This window comes from Podarcis tiliguerta, assembly GCF_965153285.1.
Source record: "Podarcis tiliguerta genome assembly, chromosome: 2".
In the NCBI taxonomy this organism is placed as follows: Eukaryota; Metazoa; Chordata; class Lepidosauria; order Squamata; family Lacertidae; genus Podarcis; species Podarcis tiliguerta.
In genome coordinates, this window is record NC_139535.1 from 55,319,172 (window position 1) to 55,344,030 (window position 24,859).

General features: G+C 45.9%; 1 protein-coding gene across 5 annotated transcripts; it reads left to right on the plus strand.

Annotated features, from left to right (window-relative positions):
• The first annotated feature begins 1,816 nt into the window (after positions 1 to 1,816).
• On the plus strand, positions 1,817 to 21,317 carry SLC34A1 (solute carrier family 34 member 1). Of its 5 annotated transcripts, XM_083424502.1 has the most exons (14): positions 1,910 to 1,976; positions 2,161 to 2,270; positions 2,474 to 2,590; positions 3,239 to 3,433; positions 11,269 to 11,397; positions 14,147 to 14,290; positions 14,694 to 14,805; positions 15,281 to 15,476; positions 16,518 to 16,613; positions 17,803 to 17,905; positions 18,060 to 18,227; positions 18,414 to 18,530; positions 18,976 to 19,100; positions 19,815 to 21,317. In XM_083424502.1, the coding sequence occupies exons 3-14, from the start codon at positions 2,485 to 2,487 to the stop codon at positions 20,352 to 20,354; spliced, it is 2,031 nt and encodes a 676-aa protein (XP_083280628.1). In that variant the 5' UTR covers positions 1,910 to 1,976; positions 2,161 to 2,270; positions 2,474 to 2,484; the 3' UTR covers positions 20,355 to 21,317. The 5 variants fall into 5 exon arrangements, with proteins under 5 accessions (XP_083280627.1, XP_083280628.1, XP_083280629.1 ...); XM_083424501.1 differs by lacking the exon at positions 2,161 to 2,270 and having other exon boundaries at positions 1,817 to 1,976; XM_083424503.1 differs by lacking the exons at positions 1,910 to 1,976; positions 2,161 to 2,270; positions 2,474 to 2,590; positions 3,239 to 3,433 and adding an exon at positions 7,718 to 7,904.
• Positions 21,318 to 24,859: the final 3,542 nt, after the last annotated feature.

Below are 24,859 nucleotides of genomic sequence, written 5' to 3' on the forward strand. Positions count from 1 at the left end.
TGGTGGGCGGGACGGTCCCAAAATTTAATAACTTTACCACACTTCCATCAGGCCATTCCTTTGTAATGGTGAAGGGGTATAGGTAATAAGATTGCCAGTTCCTGATCGAAACAGAGCTCCTTGTGGTTATGATGTTCTTTTCCTGTCTTTTCTGGGCTGGGCTGGGCTAGAGAGTACTTGTGGGTGAGGTAACTGTGGGATAACCAGCCTCATAGAACCAACATGTTTAAGTCTAATTGATGCATGAAGAGGTTAACACCATAGAGTAAGCTGTCCTGCCAGGCTTAGCTAAGTCACTCCCCTCACCTTGGGAGGAAGGTTATCAAGCCTATTGTTCCCCTTCAGTAAGCTTGTTGTTTTTGCTTAGTTGCATGGCTCTCACAAGCCGTTCTTAAGTTCCTATACCAATAATGTAGGAACTTTCACTACTTTGTAACCGCTAAGTTTTACTGCCTGTGCAACCTTTTCTGAAGCACATGAATCTGACCTTTGGAGAGTTTGTAAGTCAACCCTTGTTTTAAACCTTTTGTAAGGCTTCTACATTAACCCTTGTTTTAACTTACCTCACGTGTGGTATTTTTCTATGCTGGGGGAGAGGGAAGCTCTGGAAGGAACTTTACCTTGATGCATATTTTGTGATTTTAAATCTCTGCTGGGGTTCTCTCACCAATGAGTACTTACCCCAAACCTGGATCTTGGCATCCAGGGAATTTTCCTTTCTATATCATTTTTCTTTTGAACCAACAGTAACTCGGATCACAGCACTGCAATGATGAAAAGTCCTGTAGTTCCCTACCACACCATTTAAAGACAAATGAGCTTCATTCCAAAGTGGAATCCCAGCCATGATAAAAAATATAGGGGTGGAAATGTTCCATATTGGCTATGGTGAGAAATATGCTTGAACTGTATTTTCTTAGCCAACTCTCACTCTGTTCCAGCTGAACACATCCACAGCTTGTTTGATTTACCATAGAATGAGACATTAGAATTTCTATACTATCCAATTTCCTATTTCTGATCCAAAATAATCTCCTTTATGAGTCTTCAAAGCTGTGTGATCGGGAACTACAGCTTTTTACATCATGGCAGAGTGCTTTCTTGACTGAGTCCCTGAAGACCTCCTCCCTGCCTTGCAGGCTTTCCCCCACCTGCCTTGGGAGAGTGGGGCCCTGACTGACTTTATTTTAGATTTTTCTCATGATTTATGTGGAATTAGTTCAATTTGGTTGTGAAATTTTTGATATGTTATTGTTTATGGCTACTTATAATTATGTAATTTTTTGTATGTTGCAAGCCACCTTGACCATGGTTCTAACTTTGGAAAGGCGGCTTGCAAATGGATGGATGGATGATTTTCTGTAGATCTGGATGATGTTTTAGTAGATTCCACGTCTGCTTGTTTTCTGCGGCTAGGCCAGACACTCTGTATGTTAAATCTTCTGTTCCTATTTATGATTATATATGTCTGACGCTCCATTTTTTCATCTGAAATATAATTGAAATGCTGTTGTTGGTTTCTAGATCCCAACTGAATATGAAGCTACTAATGCTACCTGCCCTGGGAACATTTTCCTATATAAAAGGATGATGTGATTTTCCTTGAAAAGCTATGACTGAATGTCACTTTGAGATCCCAGCATGGGAGGTGTGCCATCATCGTGTGTCCATGATGGGGCCAGCAGCAGGTTAGCATCTAGGGCAGCCCTAGAGTCTGCTTGTATCCGTGTCTCTTAAACACAGCACAAGTCGTCTTGTTCCACAACGCAGGCTGATGCAGAAGTTAGCAATTAACTAAAGGAATTTCTGAGGAGGAGGGGAGTGCAGGATGGCTCTGAGGGACAGCACAAGACTCTTTAGACTTTGCTCCTATCCCGTGTATAAAGGACACCTTGTGTTTCACCAGCCACTTTGCCTTCAAGGGAAGCGTGGATGTAGGGAGTTACCTTGAGCCCTGGGTGGCCTACCTGAAGCAGGTAAGGGAACAAGTAGGGGAAAGAGTCTAGGGAAGCACTAAGGGACCAAGGCTGAGGCAACCTGGGACAACCAGCCAACCAAGAAGGGCACCTTCACCAGGCATGGATTTGGCAGCTGAATCCAAGCCACTCTAAAACCAGGCTCTTGGCCCTCTGATACACTGAAACCCAAAATGTCTCATAGGATGACCAGCACAGTGCCAGGCAGGACTTCACTAGTTATATCCATACCAGGCTGAATCCATCTGACCTTTTGGATAGTGTGGTTTCTCTCTCAAACTGCTGAAAACTCGGGTAGGGACTGTTTTCTGTTAGCCTTGAAAGTAATATGGAACTTGTTGTTGTTGCTATGCAAATGATTGCAAGAGTATTCTGTGCCCCTGGGTGGGGTGGGGGGACCTATTTGATCAAGAGCCATGCCTTCTTGCTGCATCTGGGTGAAGCAGCTGGCACTTACTTGCAAGCAAGACCCTTGTTTATGACCTATGTCTGTTCAGATTGGCAGGCAATGATGTTACCTTATGGAAGAGAGAGTCCAGTCCAATGCCGCCGACCTACAGGAGGAGGAAGGGTCTTGCGGGCACCACCGTATTCCTACTGCCCCAGCCCCCAAGGTACTTGGCACGGGTGCCGACTCCTGCACCTGACTGTTCATCATACAACACACCTCTTATTCACTCTCTTATTCACTCTGCCTTCTTCTTGTCTTCCCTCTCTCTTCTGGAAGTACTGGGGGTTTGCTTGTTTTCTGTACAGTTAGCTCTCAAATAGAACTGTGTCTAGTCTACTTATTGCTAAAACAAAAGGACTCCAGGCGGAAGCCACAGCAGGTGCAAGGAGGACAGCAGCTCACCTGTGGGAAGGGATAAATATGGTACTTCCACAACCTTGTGTCCTCCAGATATTTGTTAGACTCCAACTCCCAACCACCCAAGTCAACATGGCCAGTGGTCAGGGGTAATGAGAATTACAATCCAACAAAATCTGGAGGACACTAAAATAATCTGTTACTTTGAGTATTACATTTTCCTGGGGAGCTATTGGGACGCTTAAATATGGCACTGAAGATGGTCTTTTGGGGGCGGGGATGCTGGCCTATCATGGGATGGTGCAGCAGGATTTCTTTCTGCTGGATCCTTTTTCGTTGATTAGTTCCAAGGATAGTCTCCAGAGATGCTACTAGTTTCTCTGTGAACTACTTTACGCACAACAGGATATTCTGACCTGGGACACAAGTTACTAATCCACATCTTTCTCCATAGCTCTACAGAGGATCCCTGACCCTAGAGCATATCTGTTCCCCACAGTCAGTACTGTGAGTCATCTGGACCATGAGTACCTTTGCCCAGGTTCTCCTGGGAAGTTGTCTGAAACCATGGAGAAGTATGAACTGGACACTCATTCCTCCAAGCCATGGAAGGGCCCCCACGCAGGCTTGGATGAAGGGCAGAAACCAGGTAAGGGAAATATGCACAGGGGCCTGCTAAACATAAGCAGCTATACTGGAGCTCCCTCCATTATTCAGGCTGTTTATTTATTATTGCAAGTAGGGAACATGGGGCCCTCCAGATGTTGTAAAACTACAACTCCCTATATTTGCAAAAATAATTTAAAAAAACCCAAAACATCTCACATCACCCGTGATTGTTGGCCATCTTATTTATTTTTTATATTTTTAAAATTGAATTTAGATACTGCCATATACCTGGAGGTCTCAGGGCTGTTCATCTTGGGTGAGGATGTTGGGATTCAGAGTACAACACCAGCTGGAGGGCCAAGGCTTCCCCACCCTTGGTTTAAATATGTATGCCCAATTTTAAAAACAACCTTTTTTCCAAAGCAGTTTACAAGGAGTAAAACTGATTAAAAATAAAGAAGACAAATACAAAATATATTCTGTATGTTACATCCTGTTAACATTAAAACCAAAGAAGACAGCATAAAGGGGGTAGAAATTAAGAGGAAGCATGGCAGACCTCCCCAGGCAGTGTATTCCGCAACTGCGATGCCACCATTACTAAGGCCCTGTCAGTATCTGTATATCTCATAACCTGGGTGAGTTCACATAGGCAGAGGCGGTCCAAAAGCAATCCCTGCCATTTTAGCTATCTGGAGGGCATGCTCCAGCAGGGCACATCTGAGAAATAGTACAAAAGAGGAGAGCTAGCCAAGTTGCCAAAGGGCACTGAGATGCAAAGTCAAGATTGCGAAAGTCACAACTTCTCCATGTACAGTGGTACCTCGGGTTACAGACGCTTCAGGATACAGACGCTTCAGGTTACAGACTCCGCTAACCCAGAAATAGTACCTCAGGTTAAGAACTTTGCTTCAGGATGAGAACAGAAATCGTTCTCCGGTGGCGCGGCGGCAGCAGGAGGCCCCATTAGCTAAAGTGGTGCTTCAGGTTAAGAACAGTTTCAGGTTAAGAACGGACCTCCAGAACGAATTAAGTTCTTAACCCGTGGTACCACTGTATCTTTCCAAGAAGGTATCAACTAGATCAGGGGTAGCAAACATAGCAACCTCCAGATATTGTTGGACTCCAGTTCTCACCAGCCCCGGCCATCAGAGGTGATGGGAAATGAAGTCCAGCAACATCCAGAGGTCACCATGTTAACTTCTGAACTAGCTCAAGGGTAGCTATCAAATTCCATCGTGGGGAACCTCTCTAAATCCAGAAGGTGGTAGTGAAGGTGGGGTGGAGGGGAGAGGTTTGTTTTCCTAGGGAGAAATTAAGGGCCTCGTCAAACAATGTTCTGTTAGTCAACGAATGTATTCTGATTTATTGGGCGGGATCCAGATCTCTTCCTTCAAGCTAGTATTGTTGCAGTGTGATATGACGTTATCCTGAGATTCAAGCAGAATTGTTTCTTGTAGGGGTCCCCTGTCCCCACAGCTACAGTCTCTGTACGCTAGGGTTGCCATATCTTGAAGAGCAAAAAAGAGCCGCTGCCAGACCAAACCGTGGAAAGAGGTGCACAGGGCTGCTGCTGCACCCACACACCTCTTTCTCTGGCTCAGGCTGGCAGCAGCCACAGATTGCAGAGCAGCCCAAGCCCAAGCTGCTGCCAGCCCAAGCGGAGGCAGGACCCCAGCTCTGAGCTGATCTTTGCTGCTATGCCCTCACTCCACTGTGGCACTTTGACTTCCAGGGCGCAGTGCCTTCCCGGGCATGCACATGCCCCCCAACCCCCAAATACCCTCCCAAACCCAGACATTTCCTTTAAAATGTAAACATCCGCCCAGATGGGCATGTTGCCCCCTCCCCAAAAGAGTACATGTCCTGGTTTTCCCGGACGTATGGCAACCCTACTGTAGGCTAATGGCACTGCTGTATGTAAAGTGTTTGTAGCTGTTGCACAAATAATATTCTGGGTTCTGGGTTCCTGTTGAATGCTGCCTATAACATCATTGGCAACAACTCTTTCCGCCCATGCCTCTGCCATTCCATAACCTTAAAAGTGCTTTAGATGCTGCGTCCTCCTCCACAATGCAAATCCAGCATGAGAGTACTTATGTAGAACACACATTATAGACAATCACCAGCATGGCTTCCCTACGGCAATGCCTTGCTATTTTGTCATTGATTGAATTTTAATTATTCCTTTTGCTACAAATGTTCAAAGGCATTCTTTTTTGCTGCACGTATGCAGTGTAAGTGAACCCATCTTACAAGCACAGATAATTGCCCAGCTGCTTTTGCAAAGTCCATTGTTGCTAAACCCACAATGTTTAAGAAGTCTGTGAAAAGGGAATGAGGGCTGTTGCGTGCGTTCAAGTAAGGGTGCTGGCAAAACTGAATGTCCCTGCTTAAATGCTTGTGTGCAGGATTGAGGGGGAATGAGTTCCATGTGCTTTGATCCTGTGAGCTACTGCTGCAGCTCCCTTGCTCTGCTCAAGATACCAGAAATTGACCTTGGGGCAAGGGCAGTGGCTGCTGATCCCTAGGCTTCACTAGACGTTCACAAAAACATTTGCTTTCAGGGTGAGCTGCAGGATGCTTGTGCATTCACAAAGGGAACTTTGTGAACCCCTCCAGATAAGCCACAGCCACATTCTTCCTTGCTTCTCCATTATCTTTCACTTAGTCTTCACTGCCTGGCCAGAATATAGGAATATAGGAATCTTCCTTATACCAGATCAGACTGTTTCTCTGTTTAGCCTAGTATTCCAGGTATCTTCACCTTTTCAGATCCAGGACCCACTTTTAACCCAAACAAGAATTTGCATGGTGCTAGTGCTCCTGTTGTGACCCATCTTGTACTAGTGAGTCCTGACCCACCACTTGAATTCCAGTGGACTCTACTCTTATCAGCGATGGCTTTCAAAGAGTCTCAGGCAGATGTTTTGCACAGCACCTGCATCACTTGAGGTCACCACCTTGCTGATGCTAAGCAGATCTAGGTCTGGTTAGTGCCTAGAGATGTGACTGCCTGGGAGCCACCTTGGGTGCCATGTACATCCCCTCAGGTGCCATGATGGAAGAAAGGTGGAATATAAACGTTGGACATGAAGAAGAAGACAACAATGAAGAAGACAACGCACCTTGTACAGCAGGGATGGATAAGTTGTGTCCTTTCCTATGCTTTGGACTACAACACCCATCATCCCTGACCACTGGCCATGCTGACTGGTGAGAACTGGAGTCCTATAATACCTGCAGGGCCATTGGTCTCTCCATTCCTGGCCTGCACTACTGCTGTTTTGCAGGAGATTACTGGTTTGGTTGCTTCCACACTAGCTTTCTCCAGCATTGCTGTCCAGTCACTCAGTTTTTATGAAGTATCCAGATGATGAAATTGTCAGCTCATTGCATTCCAGTGTTTCTCACTTGATTTGTTTTTGCTGCTATTATTATTATTATTATTAAGCATCAGCCTGTCTAGAGCTTTTCAGGGATACCTTTAACTGAGCACTTCCTGTTGAAAGGCTCAGCATGAATTACTAATTCCAGGTGTACCCGGTAAAGCTCTTAGCAATGAATATCCTTTTTTTTTGGCTTGCTTATCTTAATTGCCCCAATACTACCCTACATTCCTGAGTTGGAGGGCACGAAAAATGCTTAAATTATTAATACCTTTTTGAATTTAAATTTTCTGTTGTGAAATAGTGCTATTTCTCTAAAGAAATAATGGAGAAATCTGTAATCCAAGCCTCCCTCACTAGTCCCCAGGTACAGAAACTGATATTGAGGCAATTAAGAGAAACTATTCAAGGGGCAATAAACAAAGTATTTGTTGCTAATCCACACCTCTAGCAATAAAACGGGCTGACTCTACACAAGCAGCAAACTTTTAATTAACAGTAGTGGCAATCTCTGCTGAACGGGAATTAGCTGTGAGTAAACATTATAAGAAGGTCTCTTGGCCATAAGATACGGCACCGATGAGTAATATAGAGCTATAATAAGTGCTTGTGCGCACCTCCCTTTTAATTTCCCTTGTAGTGAAGTACAGAAAAGCAATGCCTCAACAGCACTCAAGAGCCCAAGTGTGGTAGCCACCATTATGCTTTGAGTTTCAAACAACAGGCAGAAAAAAAGAAGTCTTGTTTACATCCTTTTTCAGTAAATGGGTTGCATCTTGGATTCTGTGTGTTCATCCTGACCACAGGCCCCTGTCCTTAACAGACGAAGCTTCAAAGAGGAGGCCCTCCCACTTATGCATCAGCAGAACAGACTGCAGCCATCACCTCAGTGGTACCAGGGCAAGGTGCAGTGGGAGGGAGGCGTGGCAAGTTGCCATGGAGACCGTGCCAAGTCTTCCTGTCAGAGAGAGCGGCCGGGTGTCATGTGACATGGAAGCAGCACTCCTGCCATGTCTGCCAGGGGCCTTTCTGGGGAGAGGACAGGGAGGAGACCGCCAAGGAGCCCTCCCTGGTGGCTCCTGACATGGGAACTAACGTGCAGACCAGCAGCGCAGGAGGAGGGTGCTGTAAACAGGTTCTGTTCCGGAGCTGAGGCCTTGGGCCAGGGGGAGTGCCACATCCATGGGCAAAAGCAGGGAACCTGTGGCCCTCCAGAGACAGTTGGACTACATTTCCATCTATTCCCTGACTATGTGTCTTGCTGGCTGGGGCCGATGGGAGGTTCCCAATATCAGGAGGGCCTCAGGTTCCCCAGCCCTACCCTTGGGCAAGAGGGCAGTGACCACTTCTGGTCGGCTAGGCATACTATGCTACTTGGGCAAAATTGTAATCCGTAATAATAATAATTTTATTATTTGTAACCCACCCATCTGGCTGGGTTGCCCCAGCCACTCTGTACCACAGGTTCTGCAGGATCAGGGTGACCATAAACCATAGCCCAAAGATACAACTGTGTTCACAGGGAGTTAATTTTCTCCGAGGAACAGCCTAAGGCTACCACCCAAATAAGCCCCTTTCCCCAGAAAGTTGCGACACCAAGGGACCATTGACTTACCCATCCTTGATTTCTGGCCCCTCTACCATCAGTTCCAGGACTGCAGGAGCAGAAACAATGATAGGCCCAGAGCTGCAGGGCTCATTTGGAAGCCTAAGGCCTCGCTTCCCTCAAGGCTTGGGTAGAGGAGGAGACAAGGACTAGTCACTAGCACATGCTCTGGATCAAGGTGCTGGAAGAAGGTGGGGCAGCTGGGGTCTCAGTCTCTGTCTATGAATTGCTGATGCAACAGCTTCTCGTCCAGCTTTGCTGACCCAACCCTGCATTTGCTGTCTCTTCTAGCTCCTTCCCAGCTTTAGCCATCAAATATTTTAGAACATAAGTAGAGGAGTGTCATCCCCCCCCCCATCCTCCCTTTTTGTATCTAGCTCAGCCATCTTGTGCCTTGCTATACTGTGCTCGCACTGGCTGAATACTTGGCATAAGCTTCATCCACAGCTGCTGGTGAAATTATCATTACTTACATGGCCAGTTTAAAGCATGATTCTAGGGCAGGGATGGAGAACTTGTGGTCCTCTAAGATGTTGTTGGATTTCAATTCCCACCAGCCCCAGCTGGCATTGTCAATAGTCAGGGATGGTGGGAGCAACCTTTGAAGAGCCACAGGTTCCCCAACCCTGTTTCTAGGAACTAACCCAGTTCCTTCCTTTCCCCCCAAGACTTCAGCTTCAATAATAATAATAATAATAATAATAATAATAATAATAATAATAATTTATTTATACCCCGCCCATCTGGCTGGGCTTCCCCAGCCACTCTGGGCGGCTTCCAAAAAAATATTAAAATACTGTAATACATCAAACATTAAAAGCTTCTCTAAACAGGGCTGCCTTCAGATGTCTTCTAAAAGTCTGGTAGTTGTTGTTCTCTTTGACATCTGGTGGGAGGGGGTTCCACAGGGAGGGTATGTTATTAATCTTGCTGTTGCAGTTTGCCTCGTAGCTCATTGGCTATTTAGCATTTAATCACTATATAATTAGAAATGTGGACACAACTTGATTTTTTGTCTTCTAGTATCAGGAGAAGTGAGACTGAGCTATGCTTGTGCAAGAACAAAAAATGGCACAGAATATCTGAGAAACTCCCCAGATACAAACAAAGCAGTGGGGGACATTTTCACAATCACATACTGTTCCTCCATGTACTGTATGTTAAGTCTTAAGCTTTTTTCCTCAGCCAGTATGACCAAACTGCCAACTGCTTATGTGTGTGAACTTTCATTTCAGATTATAAAATCTGTGGGTCGTTCTAACCTGATAGGTAACACAGTGTGTGCAATGAGTCAATACTTTAATGTTGACTATTACTTCTTTTAGACAGTGATGGGATTCTGTGGCCTTCTAAATGCTGTTGGACTCTCAACTCCCATCAGCCCCAAACAGCACGGCTAATAGTCACAGGGACTATGGGAGTTGTAGTCAAACAACATCTGGATGGCCACAACTTCTCCATCCCTGTTTCAAGAAAGCAATTTTAATTCGGAGCATGTCCCACTGAAGTCAGTGGGACACTTCTGAGTAAACTGGCGTACAATAGGGTTGCATATTATAGGATGCAGCTGAGGAAATAAATAAGTTCAACTAGCTACCGTTATGTCTGTTATCTTAATCAAGCTGATAAGGACTTTCACCATCACCCTTAACTCTGGCCTAACGAATATCCTAACATTCAGCATTAAACCCAAAATAAACAGAAGATGTGAGCATTTGTAAAAGTCAAAACCAGGGTCAGAATGCCTGAAGGGTATTGTGTGCAAAGCCGTAGATACAGCTTCATCATGAATCAGTAATGATTCCCTGCTTGTTAGACTTGATGTGAGACATCAAGGCTGTGTAACAGTGACAACGACACACAATCTGTTTCCAGCTGATAAATATTGAGAGAGAACATTTCCCACAGAGAAGTCTCCCTTGAGAGAAACAGCTGAGGCATAGGATTGTGCAAACTAGCTCAAACCTTTGCTGACCCCCATCTCTCTCACACTGCCCTTCGGTCAGAGTTAAGGTGCTCACGTTGTGTTAGGACGCACTTCCTTTGCATTGTTCTCAGTTGCCCATGCTGGCTGCGTGGGTGCCTGAAGGATTGCAGTTCCCACTTCTGTCCATTTCCCTGCTGCGAAGCACTCAGCATTTATAGAAAGATGATTGGCAGGTTCCTTACTGTTACTAAGCAACCCACACCGGAGTTGAAATGAAATGGGTTTGTTTTTAGAACTGGAATGCCAGTCTGACTAAATGATGCCTCTCCTCCACCTCCCTCTTAGTGCAGATTGGGGCACAAGCTGACCTGGTGGTCATTTTGTGCTTTTGCTTTGTACCTTCCCTCGTTATTTTTTTGTATTCTGGTTACAGGGACTGAAAAAAATCTCCCTGCAGCGATTCAGGGCTCATCCAGACTTCCTGTTGCACCATGTTTTCCAGGCTCAAGTCTGGAATTTAAATCTCCATGTCCACGTGTTTGGCTTTTCTTTCCTCCTCGACACTTTCCCTGGGAAAACTCACATTTTACCGGTGAATCGGAGCAAATGGCAATCCTCAGTGGAAGCTCAAGTCTCACCCACACTTCTGTTTATCTTGTGCCTAGAAAGCATGTGTCCAAGCAGGTTTCCTGTGCTCTTCTCCTTTCCAAGAAAAAACTCACTCTTTAGTAATATATCAGAACAAATGGCAATCTGTGGAATACCTGAATTGCCCTTTGCTCTGATGGAGTGCTAAAGAATGGTTTCCCCCCAGGCGAAAGCGGCTGGACAAGAGGAAGTGTGGAGAAGCCCTAAGTGTGGGAAAGAAGGGAATAATTGGTGGGTGCAGGGGACTTGAGAGGCTTCAATTGACCAAGATAATCTCTAACCTAATGTCTATTGTTCCATTGCAGCGCTTGGAAGATGGGCAAGGACCAAATCCATCCTCATCTCCATTCTCAAGGTGCCTCTGATGTTTGGCTTTTTGTACCTGTTTGTGTGCTCCCTTGATCTGCTGAGCTCTGCTTTCCAGTTGGCAGGAGGTGAGGGTCACAATGTATGCCTGTCTCCCCTTCCTCCCTTCCTTTCTCTATAGGGTCCATGGGAATGAAGCTGCTCGATCCCCTTCCCTTTGGTTTTATTGCTTCCACTTCCTGCCTTTCTCTGGAACTGGAGTAGGTCCTGCTGAATCCAGGCTATTGCAAAAGAGCCTGAGGTCAACAGCATGGAGAGGGAGAACTGTTTTCTCATTGCTCCCATGGCTAAAGATTGCCAATTCTGGACCCCTTCATCCAGATGTGTTTTTCCTGATGGGGAGTCCAGAATCCTCAGAATCTCTTTCAAAAACAAGCCATTTTGTTTGGAACATTTATTTAGTTTTCTAGCGCAACTAGAAAATGACTCATCCAAATAGGAAGCATTTCTGGTTTGCTTTGTCTTGCTGCTTTACAAGCTGCATTTAAATTGTGGTAGGTACATCTGCTACATTTTGTAAGTGGCTCAAGGAAAATTCTGTCTTGCTTTGTAGGCCCTACTTGTCAATGTTAGTATTTCATGCGTCCGATGCTGCAGATGTGATTGGTGTAATTCACATGCCTGTCTGGGAAGAGTGTGGGAATGGAAGACAGTCTTATTTCTTCTGCTATGTGTACTGTTACACTGTACTTTTGCTTTTGTTCTGTCTGTTCCCTCGGAGCTGGAAAGCATGCAATGATTCTTTTGTTGGTATGTAGCGTGTAAATAAATACATAGATTAGCTCTACAATGTCTCGTTCTTCTTGCTGTGTTACGCCAGAAGATTAGTGTGCATATATCAGTTGATGTATGTCGCTGAAGCGCATTGGAGAAGAAGGGGAATGCCTTTTCCAGAGCTGCGCATACTGTAGGAACGCTCAGAGTTCGGGGGCTGCAGGGGCACCCCAGGGTTTTTTCCCAACAGTCAACCCCACCTCTCAGTCCTGAAATGTATTGTCATACCACTTTGTGTTCTCAGTTCAGCGTCTATCGGGGGCAGCGCAATATCTCATTATCCTTGTACTGCATTCTCTTCTTCTTTGGCGATCACTTGTAGCCAAGTAAGATTGTCTTCCATGAATATGGTCTTAACAGTGTGTCCATAGGTGACTGAGGAGGCCAATTCTGAATCTGCACATCCTTCCACAGTGGGGACATAGGTTTTCAGGCAGGAGTTGATCAAAGTGAGAGTTTGCCAAATGTGCCTTCCTCTTAGCTTGTTTCTCTCTTTCAGCCTGAGTAAGTGCTTCTTCAAAGTCCATGACACCTTTGGTAGAGGCTGTTCTCCAACTGGAGTGCTCGCAGACCAGTGTTTCCCAGTTGTCAGTGTTTATACTACATTTTTTTAGATTTGCCTTGAGAGCGTCTTTAAACCTCTTGTGTTGTTCACTGGCATTACACTTTCCATTCCTAAGTTGGGAATAGAGTAGCTTCTTTGGAAGACGATAATCAGGCAACCAAACAACATGACCAGTCCAACGAATGTTGAAGAATCATTGCTTTGACACTAGTGATCTTTGCTTCTTCCGATACACTGACATTAATTCGCCTGTCTTACCAAGTGATAGTAATTTTTATTTGAGACACCTGAATCCCAAAATGGTTTTAGACCTTCTATATTGCATTGTAGCACATTTCATGGTTATGGAGTTAGTGACATTTCAAAATGTGCTCACAGCAGAATGCTAGAGACTCAGACCCCCAAAAACATATTGCAAGAGGCCTCCAATGACCAAGCATGGCTTTTGTTCTCTGCACAGCTCCTGCTTGTGCCTCCCATATCTCTACTTCTTCCTGATTTTTGGGTCCTGTTATCCCTTGTTCTTGATCAATTTGCATTTGAGAAGGGTTATCTTGCTTGGCCTTCTAATAAAGTCACTTAGGTTTCCTTCTATATCAGGGACCTGCTACCAAATACTACTGGATAGCATCATATTATCCTTTCCACTACCTCATTTCACTGGCTCTCTATAGTTGGCTCCTTTGTGCTTGCCTTCCTATCTATGCTGTTGGCAGGGCTGGGCATGGGGGAGCAGAAATCTGGTTTTGAATCAGGTTACATTGTACAGTTGCAGGGAGGGGGGCCCATGTGGACTCATAGAGTGGAAGGCTGGGTGGCCAACGGTAGGTGGAGCCTAAGCCAATGACTGGTGGAGCAACTAATTCTACTTTTGCCCCCCCATCCTCCTCATTCTCCCTGCTGAATTATGCAAGGGCAACACTGGGACAAAGGAGGAGGCAGCTGACAGCCAAGGGCACCCCCTGGCTGGATGTAATCAAGAAGGCAGGCAGGTGGGGGCTGGCTGAGGGGCAGACTGAAGTTGGTGAGGCACTGCTTGCCTGGGTGGAAAATGGAGAAAGATGTGTGGCATAGGCAGAAAGCTCTGACTTTTGCATGGCTGCTATGTAGCCTACTGTACAAAGTCAAGAGTCACATCCATTGCTCTACCCACTTTGGCCTCTGGCCCCACCAACCACTGGCATGTGGCCTCTGGAAGGTCCCCCACAAGGGAATGTGGCTCTTGGTCTGCAAAAGGTTCCCATTCATGGTCAATCTAGAGAAGCATGAACAACCTTCCACTTACATGTTTCCTTCCTTAGTGAAAAGCAGCTAAAGTTGGGAGTGGAAGAATGCCGGGGAGGAGGGGCTTGCTTAAGGATTTCATTTCCAGCCAGCTTGTGGCTGCTAGAAATCCCTTCCCCGATTTGTGAGCAAATGTGGAAACATTTGGGTCTTACCAAGCGCTCACTCACAGACTTCTGTCTTCTGCCCCATAGGTAAAGTAGCCGGGGACATTATCAATGACAACGCCATCCTCTCCAACCCAGTGGCAGGGCTTGTGGTGGGAATCTTGGTCACCGTCCTGGTTCAGAGCTCCAGCACCTCCAGCTCCATCATCGTCAGCATGGTCTCCTCGGGGCGTGAGTCATTCTGGCAAATATCAATGTAGAAGGGAGGGGATGTTTCTGGAGGTGTGGCTTCATGTGGGTGCAAGAGAAATTAGGTTGCATGCTCCGCACTACTCCGTTCCCTCATTTGATTCTTGTATGTCTACTGGCATCACTGTAGCCATCAATTTGCCTTGGCAGCATTTTCATACTTTGCTGTTATCACAAGGTATCTTTGAATTTGGCTGGGAGTGGGAGACGGATGAAATCTGAATGGGATGTGTGCAGGGCTGAGGAGGAAGGGAGAAGAAGGCAGCACATGTTGGGGCACCATAGAGAGGTTGTTTGCTTGAAACCTCACTCTGTTTCTGGTGCCCCAGATGGGGTACGGAGTCAGAGTACCCAGAAGGCACTGCCCTTGCCCTTTCCTTCCTAGTGCTGGAGGTACGTTCCGCCATCCCCATCATCATGGGTTCCAACATTGGCACTTCAGTCACCAACACCATTGTGGCACTGATGCAGTCCGGTGACAGAGATGAATTTAAGAGGTGAGTGTTGCGGTGGGCATGCAACGGGAGCAACCAGTGGGATTGTTGAAAAGTGGAGACTGGTGTGGGCTGCATCTATGGGGTATTTTAGAGAGAAAGCCAGTTGTAGTGCAGCTGACAGAGATGGGTGAAGACCAGGAATTAGGAGGGGATCAGAGGCGCTTGGAAACTTCACAGTGACTGAAGCTCCTGAGGCCCATAGGAACTGACTGGGGCAGTGAGGAACAAGACCATCTTAACAAGGGAGTAACCATACCTTCGACTGACTGGGTAGGCCGAGTAGACAGACAAAGATCTGGAGTGGATGGGTGGATTGGAGAGAGATTTGGCCATGCAGAGGGAAATCGTTTGGCAACACAATGGTAACATGAAGTATCTGATATTTGGACCATTGCCCAGTTGAGACCATCCCCATCATTCTCATCCCCGCACTGCTACAGTTCACATCAGTGACGGCTTCTCTACTGCCTTTCAGAGCCTTTGCAGGGGCCACCTTACATGACTGCTTCAACTGGTTGTCAGTGCTGGTTTTGCTGCCTCTTGAAGTGGCCAGTGGCTATCTGCACTACCTCACCATGGTGACTGTGGCAACTCTCAACTTTCCCAGTGGACAGGATGCTCCAGAGCTTCTGAAAGTAATCACAAAGCCCTTCACTAGCCTTATTATCCAGGTGTGTGTTGTTGGCAAGTCGTGCGTGGTCTCTTTGGGCTTTGTCATAAGGGAAATAGCCACCTCCCCATGCTTGGGACCCTGACCATGTCCTTATCCTCCATTCTACCTTCCAGTTCTCTCTCTAGGTGGTGAGTGTCAGGAGCCTTTGTCTACATCTAAGGACTGTGGATCTGTTGGTCTCTGTGAAGTTCATACCTTCAATAAATTGTGGGGCTACTGAAAGATAATTATTTGGCTGCTGGTAAAGGGTCAATGTCCAAGATGCTGTAAAGCAAAGTAGGAAAAGGGATTTGGTAGCCAATAGTTGAGGGGGAAATGGGGAGCCAAGCAAGTCCTTCTTTACTCACTTCAGGTCACAACTCATGCAATGGGAGAAATGTTATTCTCTTATGGTACAAGAGATTGTGATGGGGACAGCCTTGGCAGGGGGAAGCCCAGGCAGGTGTTGCAGTCAGTTCCCTAAGGTAAAAGGTAAAGGTACCCCTGCCCGTACGGGCCAGTCTTGACAGACTCTAGGATTGTGCGCCCATCTCACTCTAGAGGCCGGGAGCCAGCGCTGTCCGCAGACACTTCCGGGTCACGTGGCCAGCGTGACGAAGCTGCTCTGGCGAACCGGCACCAGAGCAGCACACGGAACGGCGTTTACCTTCCCGCTATAAAGCGGTACCTATTTATCTACTTGCACTTGGGGGTGCTTTCGAACTGCTAGGTTGGCAGGCGCTGGGACCGAACGACAGGAGCTCACCCTGCCGCAGGGATTCGAACCACCGACCATGCGATCGACAAGTCCTAGGTGCTGAGGTTTTACCCACAGCGCCACCTGCGTCCCTTCAGTTCCCTAAGAACCCAGCTCAATTCCATAGCTTCAAGCTGATATAAAAATTGCTAGTCTGTTTGTCCAGGATTTCTAAAGAGAACATAAATTTCCAGACAGTCTATGCCAGGGGTCTGCTTCTCCTCCTCCTTTTACAGGATACTTTGGGCTCTCTGTCTCCCATCCCTGACAGCATTTCCATTATCTTTCCCCCTGTTCCCACAGCTGGATAAGTCAGTGATCACTGGCATTGCTACAGGTGATGAGAGTTTGCAAAACAAGAGTCTGATCAAGGTGTGGTGTAAAGCATCAGCTCCACAGGTGAGAGTTCAGGGTGTGTGTGGCCGGGGTGATGCGATGGGAGGGCTAGAAGCAGTAAGGGCTGAGTATCTGAATGTGCTGATGGTCCTGGCAGAAGACTTCAAGTCAGTGACTCAACATTTAACTGCACAGTCCAGAAATTGATCAATGAGACACCTTTGGGCATTTTGGAGAACAGAGTGTGAACAATTTCCATTTCTGTGCAGGGTTGGAAAGCAAGGTTGCACAGATCCTAGGGCACAATTGTGCTTTTTGAAGACAACAAAGCAGGAATGTTGGGGTGTGAGAGATGACATTGACCTGGTTCGCAGATCCCATTAAACCACCGTTAAAATTAAGCCATGGTTTAATGTGCTGGTTCACAGTGCTGGAATCACAGGAGCTTCACTTCTCCCCTGCTCCTGCTGCTACCGTCCCCAGGAAACAAGCCATGATTTGACTTGTCATGTTGTCTTAAGCCAGTGGTGTGCAAACTTTTTTCAAGATTGAAGTTGAGGTTTTTTTAGGATTTTACCCCAGGAAATAAAATGGCACAGGGGCTGGATTAAACCAACCAGCAGGCCAGATTAGGCCCCCAAAACAGACTTTGGACATGCCTGTTTTAAGGCTTCAACCCAAGGACTATAGTCACAGTGCTTAGCCAAAAAGACTGGACTTATGTGGGATGTTAATGCAAGCACACAGAATCATTATGGACAGACATAGGAGACAATGCATTAAAATGAGCATTATGCATTACTATCCATTAAGACCCATGAACAATTAAGTGCCATTTTTTTTCATCACCATCATCATTTTATTTTATTTGCATGCCACCTTTCCATAGTTAAAACAATGCTCAATGTGGCTTACTTAAGTGCCATTTTAAGGATTAATTGATCACTAATGCAAAGTTGACAGCATTTAGAGGTTTTACTAGTGGGTTATCTAGAGGCTCTTTGAAATAAGGCACATACTGTGGTGGAAATCTGACAAAGGAAGGGTGCTTGGTGTTGGAATTAGCATTTTAGTATTCCTTTCCCTGCTTGAAATAAGTCGGAATGCACAAAGGAAGTAATTTAGGATGGCTAACTAAAATGGCTAAACAGAGACACCAAATATTAACTATAGAGCAACAAGGCCCTTTCTGTCTCAGCATGAGTGACAAAGCGCCTGCATGTGGCTGATGCCTCCCTCCCTTTTTCTACAGATTTCTTCCTTGAGCTCTAGAGGAAGCTTCCTGAACTGCAGCTCCCGTGCCCTATGCAGCCTGGACAGTGCTGGGAACCTCAGCAGGGCTGTGAAAGAGAAATGTAAGAACGGCCAACCCCAGGCAGCAGGACCCTGTTAGAAACGGCAGCTGTACCTGTGCCGTTCCTGTGAAGGCGGCAAGGGAGACTCATGACTTAGGGCAAGAGGAATTGGATTGTTCCTAATGTACTCTCTGCACCTTGCTCCTTCACCTAGGCCATCACCTATTTGTGGACACCTCTCTGCCAGACTTGGCTGTGGGCCTCCTGCTGCTGGCTGCCTCACTGATTATGCTGTGCACCTGCCTGATCATGCTGGTCAAGATGCTCAACTCTGTGCTCAAAGGCCATGTGGCCAAAGCAATCCAGAAGGTCATCAACACAGGTAGGCTGGCTGAAACCAGGCCCAGAGAGAACTCCTGGCTCCCTCAGTGGATACCCAGCCGTGAGCCAAAGGGTGTGGATTCTAGTGGAGACTCTCTGGGTTCCAGGCCACCACAAGTTCACTAAATGGTTTCTCATGGCTGAAGCTATCTGTGGATCTCAGTCTTTCCTCCTTGTTTCTGGGCAGATCTGCCATCCCCTTTTGGCTGGGTTGCTGGCTACTTCGCCATGCTTGTTGGTGCTGGAATGACCTTCATTGTACAAAGCAGCTCAGTCTTCACTTCAGCAATCACACCACTTATCGGTAAGTCAGCATTTACTCTGGTTCCATGGGCAAGATAGAAGGGATGTGTGTGTTTACACAAAAGGGAACTAAAATGGCCAGACTGGCAATAAAGCCTACAAGTCCCGTCTCTCCCACTCGGCCTCTTATGAGGAAGTGGGTCTTCGGATTCCTGAATATCACTAACCCAATATAAGCATTTAGAAAGACCAAGGTGTTGCTGTAACTTCAGCTAAACAGTAAGTGGTGGTGCTGTGAAGCATAGCTAGCTCTGGAATCCCTCAGGAAGAAGATGTCATGAGTAATAGCAGAATATGTCTCGAGGCGCTCTTTCAGTGGCATAAAGGCCAGGTCTTTAAAAAGGAATGTTCCCCATTGCCTGTTATCTTGAGTGACTGTTGAGGGGAAAGAAAGTGCTGTTTTCCTGATGGTTTTCTCTCTTTTTTCTTCTTCTTCTGCGGGACAGGCCTTGAGCTGATTAGCTTGGAACGTGCTTATCCACTCACCCTTGGTTCCAACATTGGAACAACCACCACAGCTATCCTAGCTGCCCTGGCAAGTCCAGGAGACAAGATGGCCAGTGCCTTCCAGGTGAGCAGATGCCCTCTCCCTACTTGGTTAGGGTGGAATTACTTTAGAAGAGCATACCTTCCAAGCCAAAGGGTGTGTGTGTGTTATGTATGCATACACACATATGCATTATAGACACAAATGCTGCCAAACAGAATCCACCTTGCACCGTTTGTGCATCCCAGGTCAAATATGGCTGATTTCAGCAACACCCATCTGGTCTTTTATGTATTTCTGTCTACTGCAAATGCAAATGCAAATGCAATGGACCTCTGTTTGGGAAAAAGGCAGTATAGAGAAGCAAGCAAGCAAGCAAGCAAGCAAACAAACAAACACAGTTTGTCATGACCGCATTGATCTTGGAAGGCCCAGGGTTATTATTTATTACATTTATATCCCACCTTTCTTCCAAGGAGCTCAGGGTGGCATATGTAGTTCTCCCTCACCCCATTTACCCTCACAACAACCCTGTGAGGTCAGTTAGACTGAGAGACTGTGGCCAACCCAAGGTCAACCATTGACCTTCATGGTTGAATGTGAATTTCCACTCTTGTCTGTCAGATGTCAATCCAGCACTCTGGCCGCTGCACCACACTGGCTCTTTAAACATGAAGTGGCCCATGGGGAAAGCGGGATTATCTTCTTTACAAGCCCTACCTGTTTCAGCCTGGCATGCCATCATTTCTCAGTCTTGCCTCCAGGATGGTTGCTATGTTTCTGTTTTCCCCTCCTCAGATTGCTCTTTGCCATTTCTTCTTCAACATCTCTGGCATCTTACTGTGGTATCCCTTGCCTTGCACCCGTCTGCCCATTCGGATGGCCAGAGCGCTAGGTGAGCAGACGGCCAAATACCGCTGGTTTGCCGTCTTCTACCTATTCATCTGCTTCCTGCTGTCGCCATTGCTGGTTTTTGGACTCTCCATGGCAGGATGGCAGGTCCTGGTGGGCGTGGCAGCCCCTTTCCTATGCCTCCTGGCTTGTGTGGCCTTTGTCAACGTCATGCAGTCACGAAGTCCCGGCCGACTGCCCCGGTGGCTCCAGAGCTGGGACTTCCTGCCCTACTGGATGCACTCCTTGCAGCCCATGGATGAGCTGATCACTAGGGCCACACGGTGTTGCGCTGGTCGTCGCTCAAGCAGCCAAGAGGAACAGAGTGATTTATCTCCTCAGATTAAAGCCGGTCTCTCAATCACTTCCTTAGAGGAATTGTCACTACCACCAAGGCCCTCTCCTCGACTAAATTTACCAGCAGTGCAAAATGCCACCCACCTGTGACCTGTGTTGGAACATCGCCCCATTGCTGCCTGCAGATAGTGGTGCTCAGCAGAAAAGCAATGGTAGACCTGACCTCTGAAAACAAAGTGCACCTGCCACCGTGTAGGGAAGTGTGTGTGTGTGTGTGTGTGTGTGTGTGTGTGTGTGTGTGTGTTGAGCTGCAGTGCTGGTGGCTTCATGTGTGACTCTAGCTGTATGACTGCCATGTGTGTATCTGTCTTCCAGCCATTGTGGATTCTTCTGCCACTGTGTATGACCCGGTATTGTGTGTGTGTGTGTGTGTGTGTGTGTGTGTCTATAAATGAGCATTCAACTGTTGCTTTAAACATCAGTGTGTATGGCTTGCATCCATGAGTACAAAATTCAGCCTTTGCAACTGTGTTTGTGTCTCTCAAGGTGAGGGTGTTTTGTGTGCAGTGCATTAGATGCCCTGCCATGAGTTGGTTTGGGAAGTTGAGCAAGGTCTAAACTTGGGATGTTCTGCATGGAGACAGCAGGGAAGTTCTTCCTGTAGCAGCACTGGGGATTATCCTGGGAAGTATTTTTCAGGATGTGCCACACATTTGCAATATATTAAACATAATTATGTAGTGGTGCTTGGAGATCATTCTCCACCCTCCTCTCCTGACAATACGGTGCCAATAGCCTCTTTGTGACCTCCTGTCTCTCTATGATGGGGGTTCTAGACACTGCTTTAGTAAATATCATCTTTAATTTTTAAAAATTGTTTAGAAGTTTTAAGAAAAATATTGCTACCTCCCCATTCACATTGCTTTTATATCTGCAGATGAGTTCCGAACAATTTTCTAGGTGGCCTATCAGGGTTCAATAGGATGGGAATGGGATGAGATAAGTGGCTTGAAGGGGCTTCTATCCATGTATCTTTTGTTGTACGACTTCTTGCTTTCAGTCAAAGTGCAAACCAGAGTTTCATGGTTCAAATAAAAATCCAGATTGGGAAGAGCTTGATGTTTATTATTTACAAAATTTGGCGCACTATTATCTTTGTCACACCCGCCCACACACACCCCAACTCACCCAACGTACAGCAAAGTTGTATAATGCAGATCAACAGCTAGAAGTCGGCAAAAAGAAATTGCACATAAAACAAAAGCTATTTCTTACATATTTTTGAAAAAAAAAACCCAAGTCCTGTGTTGTTAAAGAGAATATGAACACTTAAGAAAGCGCTGCCTTGGATGAGGAACCTGGCATGTGATGTGGGCAAATTCTCTGTTTGAGGTTGTCATCAAATTGCTTCTTTTGAGTTCTGAAGCCTGACCCATACTGCCTTAGGAGAATATACACACAAGGATAAATTAGGAATGCCTGTGGGTTTTTTTAATGCTTCTAATTGTTCTATACCTCACTTAATAAATATCTTTTCATTGAAGTTTCAGAACTGGCTGTGTGGTTGAGTGTCTTTTAGACTAATTTGAGTTGTTCCAGGCACCTGCATTTTTTCTTCTTTAGATGTTCCCATGCCCCTTTTTCACACGTACCATGTGCTCTCCTCAAGAGAATCAGTCTAAGCCACCTACCCACTTCATCACATACCCTTATATCACCACCGAATAGCCAAGGTTCCTTCTCTTTTTGCGGTCTCCGGCACTGGCAGCACCGTTGAACTGCAGTCCTATGATTCAGAAATGCATTTTCCTGTTGTTCCATTTGATTGTTCAGGTAGGGCTTCCAAAAGTAAATGTCAAAAATAATGGATGCTTTGGAGCTGTAGCTTTTGTGTTTGCTCTTTATGACAGCTATGACTATGAGTGCCATAGTAAAAGGAACATCTATTATAATCTTATGTGTCCCCACTCCCCCAACTGATGGGATGTTCCAAGGGTGTCATTACTTGATTTGGCTTCCTTTGGAGGAGAAAGAGCACTTTGGGGGCTGGTTCAGACAGAATGGGAAAGTATGTGAATGAGGCACAGTATGTCTCACACTTGTGTGCTCTCCATCTCTCATTCCCATAAGGAGATAAGAAAAGTCTGCTTCCAGTTTAAAACTAACCACAGTTTTCTGTCTGAACTTGGGAAACTGTAGTTTGTTTAAACTATGGTCAGTGAGAACAAGCCAGGATCATAATGTGGTTTGTGATAAATCGTAAGTTTGCTTTTTTAATTTGGAAGACATTCGGTATTGCAGTTAGTTTTAAAAAGTGGAAACTTCTGATCTCTTCAGTCACAGAAAAGGAGGAAAGGAAAGAGGAAAGTCTGCAGAAGCTCGCCTCCACTTGTTCATGTCCAAACTAGGCCATGATGCTTTTATAATATTTGCTTTATTTATAAATATGCAAGCAGATAATAAGTGGAGGTAAAGTGGTGCACCGTCAGAAACTAAGCTATAGTTTGGCTTAGTATTATGTCTGAACCCAGGCTTGTTGTTTGTCTCACTTCAGACAAATGATGAGCTGTAACCAAGGTTTGTTCTTGGCTTACCACTTGTTGCTTGTTTGTTTGTTTGCTTGACTTAAATCCCTAAAATAACCTAATGAAGTTTACATAAGGAAAATTTCCCATCCCCTTCTCACCCTTATAACCACTTTTGAAGGGCAAGGGTCCCTCCTTGGTCAGTATGGGCTAAGACCAGGGCTTTATGCAGCTGGAACTTGCCAGAACTTAGTTCTGGCACCTCTCAGGTGGGCGCCATTGCCATTATAAGAGAACAAGGGAGGTGTTCATGGTGAGTTCAGGCACAGCTTTTTCTAGAAAAATAGTGCTGGCTAAGGCATAGTGGTGGTGGGAAACTTTGCTTCTTTGACTTCCCTTGTTTAATTTATCATAGGATTTGAGTCTGAGCAGTGCCTCAATTTCTCAGCAGTTCCACCTGCACCCCAGCCCATAATGTTCAAGAGGTTCCCAGATACCCCAAGCAGTTTTTCAGGAAGATGCAGAAAGAGGGCATGAAAGTTTCCTTCCATGAGCTTCCATGAGGATCCATGCCAGTATTATTAATTGCTTGTGGAGCAGTTCTGGGAAAATCAATATTTAATGCAGAGTATGAATAATTCCATGAGATCTTCTGCCTTGCGGATACTCCATGGAACAGTTGCTATAAATTGCTCAGACTCTTGGCAGACAGCTCTTTAAAATGCTTACCTGTGTGTTTATGTGTGTCATATTTTAAGTTTTAACTTAAAAATCCCTTATTTGGGGCTGATCGTGCATAGTTTACAGTGCCCCAGACTGCATCTTTTGGGAACCAGGAACAGACATGGCCACTGGATGGCAATGCTGAGCTGAACAGAGCTTGGAACAGAGTTTTAGCTCTGCATTGAGCAGGCAAAAAGACTTGGGATTCATGGCGTGACTCCCAGAAGAGCCCAGGTGGGCTTCTGGCCACCCAGTGAGAAAGAACTGAGCCGTTTCAGGTCCCTGTCTTTCTTTATAAAGATGGAAGAGCATTGGCTCGGAAGAACAATGGCGTTCCAGCAGAATTTAGGAGAGAAAGATTTCCATGTCTACTTAACTTCAGCTAGTGGCTGATTATCAGGAACCTCTGCACCTGGAGCCTTTAAATGAACCATTTCATAGGTAAGCATAGGAATATGTGGTAGACTAATTAAAATGGTGCATCTGAGCATGTTTGGAGTTCCTTTTTCTCATTACTGAGTAACCGCAGCCACAAATGCAGAGACACACTAACTGCAGGTTCAGGGTTGGTTTCCAGTGCTGGATATACGGGTTAGTTTGCATTCTATGGTGGTTCTAAAAGAAAAGACAGTGGTATGTGAAGAGCTACTGACTGGGAATTCTTCTTCTTCATTAAATCTCTGTGTACAATAATATATTCACCGTGTACAATAACATATTCACACTATACAAATACATTTTTTAAAAATAAGCCAATTATACACCTGTGATTGAGACATTATAAATGGTAAATTATTTTATTTTATCCTTTCTTACATTTGCTTAGGCTTTATTATAATGTCATCTGCTCCATTCCCAGCTATCCCAAATCCTCTTTTTCACCATTGTTACACAACCACTACGTTCTTTGTAATTTCCATATTTCTTTCCATTCTTGCCTGTTTGTCACTTGGTCCCATAACTTACAGTTCCCAAGCCTCTGCGAACCTGGTCCTTGTTATCTTGTTAAAAATAGACATCACTTGGGACTTTTCTCCAGCCATCACCCCTGACCACTGGCCAAGCTGGCTGGGGCAGATGGGAGTTGGAGTCCAACAACATCTATGGTAGGGAACTACAACTCCCTTCTTCCCTGAGCATTGCCCATGCTGGCTGGGGTTGGTTGGGGAGTTGTCATTCAACAGCAGCCAGAAGCCACCAAGATTGGGAAGGCTGTCTTGGGACAGTAAAGAAGAAAGAGAAACATCATCTGCCCTGGCACAGGTGAGAGCTTTACTGGATGGTTGTCCACTATCACTGGTGGGACCTCTACAAGGAACTTCCCCTCTGGTGGCTCATGGAAAAAGTTGGGACCCTCTCTCAGTCAGTAGACCCAGAGGTAAGTCGCACCAGATCAGCTGGATATAT

Bases quoted from the DNA above. Each gene is read 5' to 3' on its own strand.
- SLC34A1 (XM_083424501.1), top strand. From the start codon at position 2,485: ATGATGTTACCTTATGGAAGAGAGAGTCCAGTCCAATGCCGCCGACCT. The intron at 3,434-11,268 runs GTAAGGGAAATA...GTTCCATTGCAG, and splicing joins GGATGAAGGGCAGAAACCAG to CGCTTGGAAGATGGGCAAGG. The intron at 18,228-18,413 runs GTAGGCTGGCTG...GTTTCTGGGCAG, and splicing joins CCAGAAGGTCATCAACACAG to ATCTGCCATCCCCTTTTGGC.